This window comes from Acinonyx jubatus, chromosome D2, assembly GCF_027475565.1.
Source record: "Acinonyx jubatus isolate Ajub_Pintada_27869175 chromosome D2, VMU_Ajub_asm_v1.0, whole genome shotgun sequence".
Lineage (NCBI taxonomy): Eukaryota > Metazoa > Chordata > Mammalia > Carnivora > Felidae > Acinonyx > Acinonyx jubatus.
This window is the reverse complement of record NC_069393.1, coordinates 74,264,856-74,282,563: the sequence shown is the minus strand read 5'-3', so window position 1 is coordinate 74,282,563 and position 17,708 is coordinate 74,264,856. Positions and strand designations below refer to the sequence as shown.

General features: G+C 39.5%; 1 protein-coding gene across 4 annotated transcripts in view; it reads right to left on the bottom strand.

The window, feature by feature from the left end:
- Window positions 1-17,708, bottom strand: part of INPP5F (inositol polyphosphate-5-phosphatase F) — an 88,319-nt gene that overhangs the window by 49,381 nt on the left and 21,230 nt on the right. For all 4 annotated transcript variants that reach the window (XM_027063246.2, XM_027063245.2, XM_053207789.1 and 1 more), the window contains exon 2: window positions 17,470-17,550. In XM_027063246.2, the coding sequence (XP_026919047.1) occupies window positions 17,470-17,550 (81 nt within the window). The remainder of the gene's footprint in view (window positions 1-17,469; window positions 17,551-17,708) is intronic.

The window sequence follows — 17,708 nt, the reverse complement described above, 5'->3', positions numbered from 1 at the left end:
AGAGATACTTATAGAACAAGGATATAATGAAGTCATAGATGACTTATTATCAAAGTACAAAAGAGTATCTAGTGTGCCACCTTTTATGGAAGATATGAGAAAAAACACACACACTGCTGAGTTACACACAAAAATAAAAGAGAAATTAGAAACTAATGAGACCGGTTACCTACAGAGAGTAGTAGGCAGAAATATGATGCAAAAGGGGGGAAATGGAGATAAAAGGGATCAGGGGAAATGACAGTTCTCTGAGTATACCCTTTTGTATAGCTCTGACTCTTAGGACTACGGTGATATTTCACATCTCCTCAAAAATAAGGAAATAGTTGCTTTCAACCAGAATGGGGAGTGGGGGCAAGACTAAAAACTAAATGCAAACAGCAACTTAACTCTAATACAAATGGAAAATGTAACCACATGGTTAGAAAAAACTCACCTAAATAACTCTGGAAAACATTATTTTTTAAGGATAAAGACAAAAAGAACTATATATAATACCGTACTCTGCTTAGTGAATTTGTTGGAAGGGCGTGAGTTAGTGATTCCAAAACCACTTTATGCGCACACTAGGACCAAGCAAATAATATACTGAGACGAACGGGTGGGGTGAGAGTGGAGGGAGATGGTAAAACAAACTAAAGAAATCTTTAAGTACAAGAAAGAAGGAAAGAAAACACCCAAGGGCCCAACAATGATCTTTCCAATCCAAATTTTTTATTTCTCACAAGATTTTTATTTATTTTTTTTAAAGATTTTTAATTAAATGAGAAATGGTCCAGAAAAGACGGCATGCAAATGCTATTTTTCAGTTCATGAGGTTACAGACACCCTTAAAAAAAGTACTCCCTAATTAACACCAAAAATAAAAATAACCAAAATAGTGTTTCAGTAATTTCTTGTGGAAAAGCAATATGATGGATATATATTCACCATATAAAAAATGTTCTTAAAAGAGATATATAGTATTTCAATTTCCCCCAAATATCAATCAACTCACATTCTAGGGACTGTGCTTTGAAAATGTGCTTAAGGCATCTCATAGATGCAAGAGTTTGGAAGAGTTTCATAATTCTTTATAAAGTAAGATGGAAATTTACTCCAAAGTTTTAAGCCTTTTACAGGCCATTTCATTATTCATTATCATTAAACATTAAGCAGGGACCTACCACGGGCTACGGAGTATTTTAGGCATGGATCAAAGTTATCAAGCACCTATCATATAATAAACCTAACACATAATAAATAAAGCACAGAACACTTGTTCTTCAGAAAGGCAGGAGTTAGCAACAAACAATATACTGTTGAATGTCAATACAGTATTTTGTTGAATAAAACAAAATCCTTACTATAGGACTCCTAACCTCACAGGAATAATTTGTTAGAATGCTGGCAGTTGACCAGGCAGCCAACACTAGGAAGTCCTTTCCCTAGCTTATGCCTTCTAGCTGGAGTTGATTTTGGATACATTTCATATTAACACTGCAAATTATGGTTTTAATAAATAACAGCAATGAAAAACACAATATGCATAATCAAATGTAATAAATATCTTTCCAATAAACCACCTTATGGCATAGTGCCAACATATAAAACTATTAACCTTCAAACAGAGGTTTTGCTCCATGCATAAACTCACTTGGGAAACCAAAACGCATCATTTTTTTCTTTCATAAAAATACTGATCCTGCTAATACTGAAATACAACTTCCAAACCCAAACACATTTTAAAATAAAATATGCATACTTTTAGAGTTTAGTTAGCTAGTTCTACAGAAAAAAAATATGAAAAAAGGTGTTCTTTAAAAATATATATATTATGGACTGAAGTTCAATATGTTTGGGGAGTTATAATGAAGAATAAATCTGAAAAAGTATAATGTAAGTGATCAAACAACAGAGAAAATCTGTAGTGGGCTGGACTTTGAGGTCAGAACTCAGACTGGAATTTTAGCTCACCACTTATTTATCGGGTACCTAGCAGCACAATACTTAGCTGACTTCCTGGTTTTCTTATTTGTACAGTGGGATAAAACTGCCTGCTACAGAGAATAGCTACGAGGATTAAATAATCTTTATGATTCATGTTATTGTTACTAAGAGCTAACGTTTACCAGAGAGCAAAACATACTATAAAGCAGGTAAATAAAACAATGGGGTAGTGGTATAGGAATGGCCAAATGAACAGTGGAAGAGAACAGAGCAGACAGACACAGACCCGTAGAATATGAACACCTGGTACATGATGATAAAGCGGGGGAGAGCGTGTAGGTCATTAAACGGTGCTGAAACACATACTGAAGCATTGGTGGATAAACAGGGCATCTGGAATCGGCTTTGAAATAATTTAGCAGCTGGAAGTGTGCGAACCATGGATTTAAAAAAGGCTTTGTTATAGCTAACTTCCAACCAATCTACAAACTGCATCAAAAAGAAAACATGAGGGGTGCCTGAGTGGCTCAGTAGATTAGGTGTCAGACTCTTGATTTCCAGTCAGGTCATGATCTCACGGTTCTTGAGATCAAGCCCCGCATCGGGTTCCATGCTGAGCCCACTTGGGATTCTCTCTCTCTCCCTCTCTTTACCCCTCCCCTGCTCATGCTCTCTCTCTCTCTCTCTCTCTCTCTCTCTCTCTCTCAAAAGAAATAAATAAGCCTAAAAAAACTAATAAAAATTAAAAGAAAACATGGAAAGTAAAATTAATAGGGGAATAGATTTCTACTAGTTATAATCTAAGGAAATTGGGATGATGAAAATATTTTGGAATTAGTGGTGATGATTGTACAACTCTGAGAATGTATTAAAAACCACTGAATTGTACACTTTCAAAGGGGTGAATTTTACGGCATGTGGATTACATCTCAATTTTTTTTTTTTTTTTTACTTTTTTATTTAAAAAAACTGTTTTAATATTTTGAGAGGGAGAGGGAGAGAGGGTGAGCAGGGGAGGGACAGAGACAGAGAGGGAGAGAGAAAATCCCAAGGAGGCTCCATGCTGTCAGCACAGAGCCCAGTGCAGGGCTCAAAATCATGAGACATGAGATGATCACCTGAGACAAAATCAAGAGTCGGATGCTTAACTGACTGAGCCACCCAGGCAGCTCCTCAATTTTTTTTTAAAGTTCCTTCTAAAAAAGAGAAAAGAACTTGTTAGGAGTCTTACCTAGCAAAGCAGAGAATAAAAAACCAAAAAGTGTATTTTCTGCCCAAGACAAAGGTAAAACTAGGACAGCCTATTAATTCTTGAATTACATCAACATCACTCCAAACAGCTACCAGTTTTCACTAGTGTTGAAAAAACAAAACAAAACAATTAAAATTATCACAATGGAAAGAAAATGAAAATTTTGAATTGGACACAGAGCTATCTCCAGACAAAAATCACTGACTCTAGAAAACAAAACAAACAAAAACCTCATGGAAAATAATAATCTTCATTTCTATAATTATTTTGCTTTAGGTGAAACCGCACATAACAACCCTGTAAGCCTGAAAGTCTGGCAAGAATGAACATGTTAGGAACTGGGTTAAATGATCCAAAAATATGTTTTATAGTTTAAGAAAAATGTAGAAACATCCAGTCACTAGTGTTTGGCAGTCCCAGTATGCATCAGGCAAAATTCTATAATTAAATTTTTAAAAGCACCAATGATATTAATTTATATCATCATCCACCAGGGAAAAAAAAGTGTGGCTCAATGAAAGCTGCCACATTGAGATGTGGATGTGCAGTGCAACCAAGTCAAAGGTAACTTCGGCATAAAGATACTCTTTCACCTTTTTTTAACATATTACAATGGGAGAAATAGTCAGTTTTGTAACCCTGGCTCCTCCAGGAAGAGACAGACAAGAAACTCTGACTTCCCCAGCAAGATAAGAAAATGGATTAGGAAATAATTATCTTGAAAAGGATGACCAGTAGGGCAAGCTAAAACAATAGTACTGGAAAAGATTCAGTTGTTTGCTCTATACAATAACTGACTCACTTAAAGGGGTAAAAACAATTGTGGAATAATGATTTTCATCAAAAAAATTTTTTTATCCAATTTCAGAAAATGTTTTTACAGACACTCATGACCTCACCTCTGGGAAGTATTCCATCTACATGTTTCTCGACATGGTACCCATCCTACCAACATAATGATAAGCATGTGATCCAAATATGAGTGGCCAGCAATCCTTTTTTGTTAATGTTAATTTTATGAAGAATAAACACATTCATTTGCTTAAAAATGTAAATGTTGGGGCACCTGGGTGGCTCAGTCGGTTAAGTGTCCGACTTAGGCTCAGGTCATGATCTCACAGTTCCTGAGTTCAAGCACAAAGCCTGGAGCCTGCTTTGGATTCTGTGTCTCCTTCTCGCTCTGCCCCTCCCCTGCTCTCTCTCTCCTTCAAAAAAACATTAAAAAAATGTAAATGTTAACAGATAAAACTAAACTTCCTTTTGATCATCATTCCCCCTTCCACAGATATTCTTTATATCAAATCCAAACCCCACTTCAGGAGAACAATTAGTTACTATGCTTGGCACTAGTCCTTTTACTTACTTTTTATTTAAAAAAAAAATTTTTTTTTTGAATGTTTATTTTTGAGAGAGAGAGACAGAGCATGAGCGGGGGGAGGGGCAGAGAGAGAGGGAGACACAGAATCCGAAGCAGGCTCCAGGCTCTGAGCTGTCAGCACAGAGCTCGATGCAGGGCTTGAACTCATGATCATGACCTGAGCCGAAGTCAGATGCTCAACCGACTGAGCCACCCAGGCACCCCGGCATTAGTCCTTTTAATCTTACTTGAAAGCTTAAAGATGACATATAAAAAAAGACTATTTTTTTAATGTTTATTTTGAGAGGTGCATGTGTGAGCATACACCTGCATGCAAGGGGGAAGGGGGAGAGAGAGAATCCCAAGCAAGCTCCACGCTGCCAGTGCAGAGCCTAGTGAGGGGCCCGATCCCACAAACCACGAGATCATGACCTAGCCAAAATTAAGAGTCAGACACTCAACCAACTGAGCCACCCAGGAGTCCTTAATTTTAGTTTTCATATGAAACATTCAAATGTATATTGATTTACCTAGAATTTTTCTTTGAGAATGAGCTACTGATGGGTATTCAGTGTTCCTATTTATTCTTTTTCTTTCTTTTTTTTAAAATTTTTAATGTTTATTTGTGAGAGAGAGAGAGACAGAGTGCAAGAAGGAGAGGGGCAGAGAGAGAGGGGGGGGACACAGAATCCGAAGCAGGCTCCAGGCTCCGAGCTGTCAGCACAGAGCCCGACGTGGGGCTCGAACTCATGAACATGAGATCATGACCTGAGCTGAAGTCGGACGCTTAACCAACTGAGCCACCCAGACGCCCCTTATTCTTTTTCTTTATAGCGCAACACAGCTTTATCTAAGTATTTCCAGAGTATTCAGTTCAGCTTTCCTAGAAACCATTAGTCTTCCTTTTGCACTTCGAGTTGATGGGCTTAATATTTAATCACATAATTACAATAACGAGTTTAACAGATATAAACAGGTTTGGGAACAAGCACCATCCATGATCCACCAGGAGAGAGCGAGCTTCCTGCACAGTCCCCTACCAGCCAGCAGCTTTCAGCCTTCAGAGCATCCAGCATATCCACCAACAGGCTTTACAGAGAGGCAGTGGGGGGGAGTTGGTTCATCTGGTAAATGGCTTAAGTGAGATTCAATTAAAAGAACTCCTGAAAGAAATGCACATGCAGTACATATTCATATGTGCCAGACAATTGAAGTGAATGAAATATTTGTGTGAAAAAGATTTTGCTTTTCCTATTTTCTTTTCTTCTGGCTCACCTTTTCCAAAGACTGGTTCTAATTTGAACTGGTTCAGTAGGGTAGGAATTTTTAAGACTTTATTTGCTTATTTATTTATTTACTTACTTACTTAGCATACAACCATAGTTGTTTTGGAGGTTCTGTTTTCACTGCTCTTTTGGACACTTTCTACTTTCTCTGTATCTCTCTCCAACCATTCGTTATGACCAAAGGCAAAAATAAAAAGAGAAGTCTGCTGTGACTCTCACACATTTACCTCCTTTAGCTTGCTCGCAAAGAGTAGACTATATTCCTGAGGACAAAGCAACCCTGCACCTCTCCTGGGTCCACTTCTCAGAGGAGAAGGTGGGAAATGCGAAGCAATGAGCACAAGCTGTCTTAACACAGTCCTGTGTAAATGGAGGGCCCAGCACGGCAGAGTCCATGACTACACCCACATGCAAATAAAAACTAACCCAAAGACAGATGGGTATTATATATTCCTAAGTTATTTGTCATAGAATATTCGAATACAAATATTTCAGTTCTTGAAGGGCTTCTACAGATGGTATCTCAGGGAGGGGTCCGCGTTCCCACAACATATATTGGAAGATGGAGACACACTGGTGAAGAAGGAAAACAAGAATTAGGAAAGGAGATTAGAGTTGGCTCACCTTTTCTTTCTTCTGTATCAAACTGATATACTTACATGATTCTCTGTCGTTTCAAATTGACAGTCTGAACCAATTTAAGTTAAATGACTCACTGCTCTTTATAGATTTTGAAGTTATGTTTAGGCGCATACCAATTTAAAATTGTTATACCTTTCTGGTGACTTAAATCTTTTGGTATTATCGAAATGTATATCATTCTATGCTTCTTGCCTTAAAGTGTGCTTTGATATTAGGAGCACCTGGGTGGTTCAGTCGGTTAAGCGTCCGACTTTAGCTCAGGTCATGATCTCACAGTTTGTGGGTTCGAGCCCACGTCGGGCTCTGTGCTGACAGCTCAGAGCCTGGAGCCTGCTTCGAATTCTGTGTCTCCCTCTCTCTCTGCCCCCCTCCTGCTCGCACTCTCTCTCTCAAAAATACACCTTAAAAAAATTGTTTTTTAAGTGTGCTTTGATATTAGTATACTGCACATCAGTTTTCAGGAGGTTAGCATTTGCGTGATTTTTTCTACCCTTTTACTTTCAACCATTCAGTATACACATACCTAAGGTACTTGCCTTGAGAGCAGCTTGTAGATGGATTTGACTGTTCTTCCAGTACGAAAGCTTTGTGCTTTAATGGAGTTTAAATCCATTCATATGTAATTATTGATGTATTTAGAAATCAATCTACCATCTTATTTTTTGTCCTATCTGTTCTATATACTTTTCTTGCCTTTGGGGGATTTTTAAAATTTTTGCTGTTCTATTTCCCCCTTTATTCACATTTTACAATCTTTTATTATTTTGTTAGTGACTATATTGTAGGAGATGAAAACATGAACCTGACCTACAAAAGCCTTTTTTCTTTTCTTCTCTTTTTTTTTTTTTACACTAGTTTTACTAGTTCCTGGACAGGGGAAAGGACCTTAGAACACCAATTCCTTTCAATTCCTTATCATTTCTACTGTTGTGTATTTTAATTCTATCTTATTTTAAACTCCATATAAAGTCAAATTCCTTTAAATTTGCCAACATATTTACATCTCCTGTAGACAGAGATAGAAGGGATAGAGATCCCTTCCCACATCTCCATACTCCATCTAGAGTCATTTACCTTTTGCCTGAAGAACTCTAGTATTTCTTGTTAGCAGATCCTGCTGGTGACAAATTCTCTCAGTTTCCGTTTGTCTCAAAATGTCTTTATTTTCCTTAACTTTTGAAGGTACAAAATTCTAGGCAGGCACTTTGAAGACATCATTCTGTCGTCTTTTGGCTTCCATTGTTTCTATCAAGGCTCACTGCATGCCTTTAAATTTAATGTGTATTTTTCCTTTGTCTGCTTTCAGGGTGTTTTCTTTGTCTTCAGTTTTCATCAGTTTCATTTTGAGGTGCCAAACTGTGGTTTTCTTTATACTTTTCCCCTTGTGGCTCAAAGTACTTCTTAAAACTGTGACTTGTATTCATAATTGGTTTTGGAAAATTTTTGGCTATTATCTCTTCAAATACTGCTAGTCTATTGCTGTCAGAAACAGAATCTCTGACTAGTTTCTCTTGATCTCATTTTTTTTTCAATGTATGAAGTCTCTTCAAATGAGCCATCATATATTAACACACTATACATTATAAGAGAATCTAATAATTGTGATATCTTAAGGGCTTATCTCAGGATAAATTATGCTCCAATTTGAAGGATCCTGTTTTTGGTTTGTTTTTGTTTTTTTTAAATACAAATCTTTGGTAGGAATTCAAATTCAGTGGGATGTATGCATAAAACCTACTTCATTGATACCCACTGCATAAGCTATTAATTGGCCAGTTAGTACTTTTATATGAATGTGAGCAAGACTCTATAAAGGTTTTATGCAAATTTATAAATGAATTTAAATTTTTAAAGATATGAATCCATAGTATATTTAATATGTTTTATATTTAAAGCCATTTCTATTTTTTTTTTTAACTACATTAACAGAAATGCTCCCCCTCCCCCTTAATAGAAACGGATCACTATACATCTCTGAATACATTTTAGGGAGCATTGTACATCAAGTAAGTGGAATTGCAAGTAACACTACCACTATACCAGCACTGTTACTTTCAATCAGGTACCTAGCAGCTAAGAGTACATGACATTGGCCTTCTAATTCTCTTACCAACTCAAAAGCCAATTATTAATTTGTTTATCTTCCATACATAGTAGTTACTCAATGTTTCCTGACTGGCTGCTCTGTTGACTAGTAAAGGTCCCTCAAGTCTGGGTTTATAGAAAATTGACAATGACTCACAAAGAGAGCATCTAGGGCAAGAGGCACTTTTAATAGGCACCATTTCAAAAATACCAAATGGTGGAATCAGAAACATATTCAGGTCAGCTTATGATGCTTAGGATGAATTTAGGTCCCTGATAATGACCTGCCATAAAATGAAATAATCTCTGACACTGTATAAAAATATAAAATCTTTTGTGTCTGTAATAGTTTTAGAAAACTAGAAAAGCCAAACTTACAAAGTGTCATTGGGCAAAATGAATTTATATATAAAAGTACATTTTCAACATAACTATAGCTTACCTTCCTTAAAGTGCAAAGATGTATTCTCCTATGTTTATTAAAAAATTTAATGTATTACATATTTTCCTAACTATTAGGTATAACAAGTACATGAAGTATAACTGGGATTTCTACTCATGATGCAGGTTTACCAACAGGCAGATTACTGGTTGAGAGGGGGCACAAGCATGCCTCAAGGCTGGAGGCAACTGGCCCCTCCAAGAGGGGACCCCAAGCCCACAGGCTATAACAAACTTATGACCAACTCAATTCAATCAGTAACTTTCATTTTCTGCTCTGGATGGCTGATACTGGCCCACATCTACGTAAATGACAACTTACTGTATTTAACAAGAATCTCTTTTCTTAAACAATTAGGCCGGACAATAATTTGATTATCATCACTTCAGAATGTTCAATAAGATAAAAAGCTCAAAAAGAATTAAAGGGGGAAATAAATATAGAAAGAACCTTTATAGGTGGTCCATACACACAGTCACTCTTAACGTAACAATCCTTTCCTTCTGCCAAAGCTAAATATTTTAATATCACTGCCATATGAATCACTGAGAGAGACTGGAGTTTAAGAACACATGGCTGGGCACCTGGCTGGCTCAATCGGTTAAATGTCGGACTTCAGCTCAAGTCACGATCTAGTGGTTGGTGAGTTCAAGCCCCATGTCGGGCTCTGTACTGACAGCTCAGGGCCTGGAGCCAGCTTCAGATTCTGTGACTCTCTCTCTCTGCCCCTTCCCTATTCATGCTCTCTTAAAAAATAAACAAATGTTAAAAAAAAAAAAAAAAAGAACAAATGGCTTATAACTAAAAAATGGAATGGAAGGGGCACCTGGGTGGCTCAGCCATTAAGCATCTGACCCCTTGATTTCAGCTCAGGTCACGATTCATAGGATTAAGCCCCCTATCAGGCTCTGTGTGGACAGTGGGGAGCCACTTGGGATTGTCTCTCTCCCTCTCTGCCCCTACTTCACTCTCTCTCTTGCTCTGTCAAAAGAAATAAACAAACTTAAAAAAAGAAAGAAAATGGAATGGTAGTGGAATAGCATAAGAGGCAAGCTGGCCCATCTCCTAAGAATCTCCCTGCCCGAAGATATGAAAATCTGATTAGAAATGCGCTCGGAAACAAGAAGCTTGCTTATCTGACAACCACTGGGAAAGCTCAAAACTGTGGGTCACATTTGTGTGTCCAATTTGTCCTGCCAGGGTGGTGGAACCATCTGCACCAAGGAGACTGGAGCTCAGATCAGGGACAAGGGAGGTGATGGAAAATTCTGAAGTGTAAAGTGATGGAAGAGACTGAAGGGAGCAAAGAGAGGAAGTAAGGGCCATTCAGCACCCACGTACCTTGGGAGAGAGTAAAAGGAAGAGGAGAAAAGCAGAAAAGAGTGAGAAGATGCCAGAGAAAGGAACCTCCTGCCCGTAGCTGCCTGCTTCCCAGACCCAAAACCATTCACAGAATAGGTCCCCTACAATTAAAGAATCTTTTAAGGGTTAACCAGGAACCTAGTCACCACTGAAAATTTTACCCCCAAGATAATAATTCTGAGACCCTCATGAATAACAACGTGAATATAAGATGACTACGTTTGAATTACATTTTAAGTCATTCCTACTTTGGTAGAAATATTAGGTCACAAATAATACTTCCTTAGAATGCTTCCTTCAAAGCAACTTGAAAAAGTACATGAAAAAAAAAATCATCAAAACTTACCTCAAAAGAGGTATTTATTTTTTTAATTAAGATAAAATCAGGGGGCGCCTGGGTGGCTCAGCCGGTTAAGAATCTGACTTCGGCTCAGGTCGCGATCTCGAGGTTTGTGAGTTCAGGGCCCACATCAGGCTCTGTGCTGACAGCTCAGAGCCTGGAGCCTGCTGCGGATTTTGCGTCTCCTCCTCTCTGCCCCTCCTCCACTCATGCTCAGTCCCCTTCCCTCCCTCCCTCTCAAAAATAAACATTAAAAATTTTTAAAAAGATAAAATAAGAAGTAATAACAACAGTGTACATCACAAGTTACCTTCCAAAATGGCTTCACTGAGATATAATTTACATACCATAAAATTCCCCCATTGTAAGTATACAACTCAATGATTTTAATAAATGTATGGAGCTGTAAAACCATTATCCCAATCTTCACACGTTTTTAAAAACGTGAGTTGTCAGTAGACAATAAAACAACCTACTTTTCTCACAATGCAAATGGATGCCGACAATCACATGGGTATTTAAACATAAGAAGCAATATCTAAAAGGCCTGCCCCAAGAACCAGGCCTCCAGTGAAGGCCGAGAGCACCACAAGGCTCTGCCAGACTTCTCTTTCTTCCCTCCAGGGCCCTTGACGGCTGGGGTTTTCCAATGGCTTTTCAGGAAAATACTGAGGCAAGGCTAGTGACACTCCACTCATTCATCTCTAAAGTAGGTTGAAGATTTCATGTCATCAGTGTCCTAGCCAAGTCTCTGCGGCAGACTAAAATCACACTTTTTAAACCACATGCATAATACATTTTACCATTTTAATGATGGAGACATCTTCCCCACGTCAACAGTAGAGAAGGAGCAGATGGCCAGCACAATCTGAATGAACGAGAGCTACCGCGGTGAACCGTGTCTCTGGCCGTTCAATACTACGACTAGTAATTCACTTAATTACTAAACCAAGAGCCTCTATTGCCACTTCAATCAAGATTCCTTACAGTTTTCACGCTATTCCTGAAAATCTCATGGAATATATATTTTTCTTTCTATATTCAGACACTTCTTACCCTGAGCTTATCTTATCTTCAAAATAGATTTTTTTTTTCCAAAATAGATTTTGATTTAAAGAACTTTTGTGATCCATTTAAAGCCTCCAGCCTCATGCAACCTCTTCATGGAGATCTCCGCGAAGGTACGACTATCTCCCCGGCATCGCACAGAAAACAGGAAACATCAATCATGTGGAAAGATCAATCATGCATCTTTTTTGCACAGCTGCTGACTCCGCCAAGAGCCATCTATCTCTCTTCTCGCTCTCTGCCCTTACCCTAGCCTTTTCCAGATTACCTCGTTCATTTCTCAGGCCTTGCTTCAGACATCGAGTCCCCAGGGCTGCCTTCCATCCGGGACTCGCACCCACCAGTCAGGCCCCTCTGCCACGTGCTTCACCACATCCCACACTCTTCTCCAGAAGCTGAAGTCTAATGAGCACACAGTGTGACTGGGTAATTAATGTCTAGCTCCTGGATCCAATCCTAGACTCCTAGAAGCTTCGAGTTTTGTTCACCCTGTGATCCGCAGCACTGAGTGCAGACCGTGACACGCAGTAGGCGCCCCATAATTATTTGTTACAGTAGTATTTGCTGTATATTTATGAGTAGCCCTGCTATAGGCCAGCATGGGAGGACACAGCAATGAGCACAAGAGAAACAGCTCCTGTCTTCCTGGAGCTTATCCTAGGAGATGGGGTGAGAGAGGGCCATGAGAAAAAAGGAACACAAAAAATTAATGTGTAATTACAAGTGTGATAAGAGTATCATTCTTATGTCCCCCTAGACCCTACAATGGATAAAAAAAAAAAAAAAAAAGTGTTGATATTTCATGGTGCTTTTCCCTCACCTATTTACCATGTTACATGTCCCTATTTTCTGCTCCTCAAATCGGTAAACCGCACTGATCAAACCAAAGCCAGACACATTCAAGTTGTCAGAGATAGCCTACATTACACCCTCGCTTGAACGTGGAACTGCTCGCAAACGTGTGGGGAAAAGGCCTTCCTCATATTGTGACCCTATTTCAGAGACAGGGTCTTAAGGAGGTAATTACGTTAAAATGAGGTCATTAAGGTGGGTCCTAATCCAGTGTGATTGGTGCCCTTGTAAGAGGAAATTTGGACACAGATACACACAGAGAAAGGCCAGTGTGAAGACAATGTGAAGACAATGTGAAGACACAGGGAGAAGACAGCCATCTACAAGCCAAGGACAAAGACCTCAGAAGAAACCACTCGCCAACACCTTGACCTCGGGACTTCTGGCCTTCAGAATCGGGAGAAAATACATTTCTGTTCTTTAAGCCCCCCAGTCTATGGGACTTTGCTATAGCAGCCCTCACAAACTAATACTGTTCCTAAGTCACACCTGCTGACACTCCACAGAGCTCAGAGTTCAGTGACAGTCAGGAACAGTGGCATGGCTCACCCACGCCGCTGTTAAGACTGTCAATGACATCTGTTCAAATAAACTTATGTTCCCATCACACTAGACAAGAACAAAAATTCGTGCCTTGAAATGCAGAGAATAAGTAGGAGGGAAACAGGAGTGAAAAAGAGTTTAAGTACAGACATGTTATCCCCCCCAGCCCCATCCTCTACCCCCAGAAGGGAAGATGCTCCCAGGGGAACATGCATCTCAAATCATTACATTAGATCCGGTACATCCAGCGAACGAACCTCCAACCGGCCGAGCTGATGGTGTGGCCAGAGCAAGAGCTTTAGCGGGCCCTAAGGAGGCCTGGGGATGAGGCATCACAGGGCAGAGAATGCAGGGAGGGAAGAAGGCAGGGAGGGAAGAAGGCAGGGAGGGAAGAAGGCAGGGAGGGAAGAAGGCAGGGAGGGAAGAAGGGTGGGGAACTGGGGGGGGGGGGGGAGTGACACACTGGGGTGTGGCTGCAGTTAGCTCTTGTGGGTGGAGGGTGAGGGAAGAAAGAGCAGCAGGGGGCCCAGAAAAGATGTTCCTTTGCTTCCTCCCCACTCCCCCTCTTAAGAGCCAAACCTCAAAAGGGATGTGATGAGAGGGAGGGAAAAAAAAGTACAGAGATTACTTTCCCTGCCTTTCTTACATTTTCTTTCTCCACCTCCCCCTTTTCCAAAATCCTGGAGAACAGGTATCCCCAGTGCTTACCAACCACTTGTTCTGAGTCCAAAGGCAAGCGGTGCAAGGAGGGAAAGAGCATATAAACAGAGGCTGACCACAGGAGATGCCCATGTTCACCACCTCCAAAATGCCCACAGTTTCACTGCATCACGAACTCATTGACCAACAACGTCTATCTGTTCATTGCTTGTATGAGACAACTTTGCATCGTCTGCCCAGTCCAAGGCCTCCTACTCTGATCAAAGAAGTAAACCTCTGGAGCGTAGTTGAACTTTGAGAACCAGGGGAGGTCCATGGCCCAGACAGCACCAATAGGAATCTCTTTTTAGGGGTCTGAACTAGACTCCCTACTCAATCCCTGATGGCTATAGGCAATCTCCGGGGGTTGTAGGGAACAGGAGCTGTTGTTGGGCTTGAGGGCTGAGGGTATCATTTATGAGCAGAAATTTTGTCCTACATACACAGAAACAGAAAGCCAAAAGAAGAGAAAAATAAAGGAGATACATAGGAAAGCGGTGCTCAGAGACCCCCTGCCCCAAAATGTAATCTCAGATCCTGTAAAACATCTACTTCTTGGTTTTGGTCCCTGGGGTTTCTAATAAAACTTCGTTTTCTGTATGCTGATAGGTTTATTTTTGCAACCAAAAGAGGCTTAATAAAATAGTGATAATTTATTAAGTACCTCCAGGTATATTACCTCATTTAGACTCACAATACTGGGGGGGGGGGGGGGAGTAGAAAGGAGGGCAGTTATTTTTAATCTTGTTTTACAGCTTACAAAGCAGAGGCTCATGGGCATGGTGGCCACAGTGAATCAGCCTCCTGGGATACAAGCTTTGTAAAGTCTCCTCCAATGTTGGCTCTGGACTTGGCTATGGGACTTACTTTGGCCAATGGGATATTAGCAAGCTCAATAAACCTTCTCATACTGACACTTGTCTTCTTGGCACTCAGCCACCACCTTGGAAAAATGTCCAGGTATCCAAGAGAGAGAGAGGACCTAAGGGAGGCCTTGTGTGTAAGAGAGGATTTACACGGGCAGAGATGCCCCTGGAATGAAAACAGATACCGCAGGCAAAATCCTGGGTGGACACGGTCACATGAATGACACCAGATGACAGAAGAGAAAGGGCAGAAGAGCTGCTTGGTCAATCCATAGTGTCATGTGATATTTTATGTTGTTGTTTTAAGGCATTAAATCCCAGGGTCTTAGCAATAGGTAAACAAAACAGATGTTAAGTAACCCCCTCTATTTCTCAAAGCTAAGAAATAAAGCTTGGATCCAGATCTCCTGATTTCAGCGATTTATTCACTGCTGTAGGATGTGACTGAAACTGAAGAAAAATAACTCAAAAGTTTCATAAGCTTCATTTAAACAATAGAAAATGAGTTTTAGCTCAGAACACTCAGCTATGAAATTATCCTGTCAGCATATAAATGAATTAAAAATATATTTATGTAAATGTGGACAGGTAGGAGAATGTTACTAAAATACTTAGCATGGTTATACAATGTCTAAATGCTTTTCTCCTTGTACCACAGAATTATAAAACTACCAAAGACAGAATATCCAACAATGCTTTTTTTTTAATGTTTATTTATTTTTGAGAGAGAGAGAGAGAGAGAGAGAGAGAGAGAGAGAGAGAATGGGGGAGGGGCAGAAAGAGAGGGAGATACAGAATCCAAAACAGGCTCCAGGCTCTGACCTGTCAGCACAGAGCTTGATGCGGGGCTCAAACTCACGAACCATGAGATCATGACCTGGGCCGAAGTTGGACACTTAACTGACTGAGCCACCCAGGTGCCCCGTGGTACTATTTCTAACAGCAAAAATAACCCCCTAAACAATTACCCAATGACAGGAAAAAGGACAAATTTAGGATATATTCATACAATAGTGAAAATAAAAAACTAAAGCTTCATATACCAACACGGATAAATCTCAAAAACATCAAATTAAGTCAGGGAAAAAAAGAAGTAAAAAAAACCACAAACAGCTTAATAGTAAAGTCCCCAAATACAAACCTTAGCAACTTACTACTTAGGGATACATATGTAATAAAAGCAGTAATGAAAATCAAGGGAATAATAAACACAAAATTAAAAATAGTAGGTGCTCTATGAGCACCTGGGTGGCTCAGTAGGTTAAGCGTCCAACTCTTAACCTCAGCTCAGGGCTTGATCTCAGTTCCACGCTGGGTATAGAGCCCACTTTAAAATAATAGGTGCTCTTGAAGGGAAGGAAGCAGGATACACTTGGAGAAAGGCACAGTGAGGGATCCAAAGACCTTGGTCATGTTTCATTTCTCAATTTGGGTGGCAGATATATGTATGTTTTACAACCTATACTGTACGTCTATAATAAATAGCTTTTTGTATCTATGATACATTTCATAATAAAAAATTTATTTAAGACTTTATTTTATTGTTTTAAGTGACCTCTACACCCAACGTGGGGCTCAAACTCATGACTCCAAGTCACATCCTCTACCAACTGAAGCCAGCCAGGTGTCCCGATAAAAACAAATTTTAAAAAACAACCAAAGAATCTAACAAAGGAAAATTAGATGGTCTCCAGTAATAGGTGCTTTACAACACAGAGAAAGCAACCTAGCTCCCAAATGCATAACAATTTTATTTTATTTTTTAAAGATTCTATTTTTAAGTAATCTCTACATCCAATGTAGGGCTTGAACCCACAACCCTGAGATCAAGAGTCACACACTCTACCCACTGAGCCAACCAGGTGCCCCACAACAATTTTATTTTAGAAGAGTAAAAAAGGGCATACTACAGAGGTAGCTAGGCTCCCAATTACACAGTAATTATGGTAAAGCTGCCTATAGTTTTTAACTCATTAAAACTGATGCCAAAGGAAAAATAGATATTTAAATATAGTACTTAAAATATTTCAGTTAGTCCTTTTCAGGACTTTTTGGAACCTGCCTATAAAACATCTCTTTTCTCATCAACAAAATTCCCTCTGAACCCCAGATACAAGTGTCTGTCTTTGAAGCAAGGGCCTGGTGAATAACCTAGACCTTTCATCAGTTTGCCCTGGAAAGGGCCACACTGCATGCTAAGAGAACCATGCCCTTCCTTAGCCACAGTTGATTGCATCCGGGATGGACAGCTGACCAAAGTAGGCCAGTCATGGCCTGCCACGTGCCTATCTGTGCAGTCTTAGTCCTATCACCCTCTCCCTTGAAATCAGTGCAGTTTGTGTAGTTTTGTCAGAGCACCTACCACAATTATCAGACAATTTCATATTTATTTCAGTGATTACTGACCAATACCTGTCTTCCCAAACTGTAAGCTCCACAACAAGGGTGAAAACAGGTCAGTTTTTTCTCACTATTGCGTTCTACCAACTAGCATAATTCCTGACACATAGTAGGTATTCAATTTTTTTTTAAGAGGAAGAAAGGGTTGTAAAATTATCCCTCCTCCTCCCTCAAGCTTTATTTTTATTTCATGAAACTTACATGGAACTTTATCTACTTTGGGCAGACCTAAAATTAAGGCAAAGGAATCAAAGCCATAACAGAATCCACATTCATCCTCAAAGAAGAAAATATCATAGGATGCCACGTTAAATTTGACAAATTTAAGGACTTGATAGAAACATACCTGAATGAAGCTGAATTTTCCCAATAACACCTTCTACCAATCCCAAACAAATGGGATTCCAGGCAAGAAGTAGATCAGTAGCTAAAATAAAATAAGAAGCAATCATGAGAAAATATTCATCAGAAAACATATTAAAACAATAGCAGCCTATTCTAAATGATCAACATCCCCAAAGGGCAGTTATGAACATCCAGAACTGTAAAGCAATTTGTGAAAAAGCATTAACTCCGAGGTCTGAA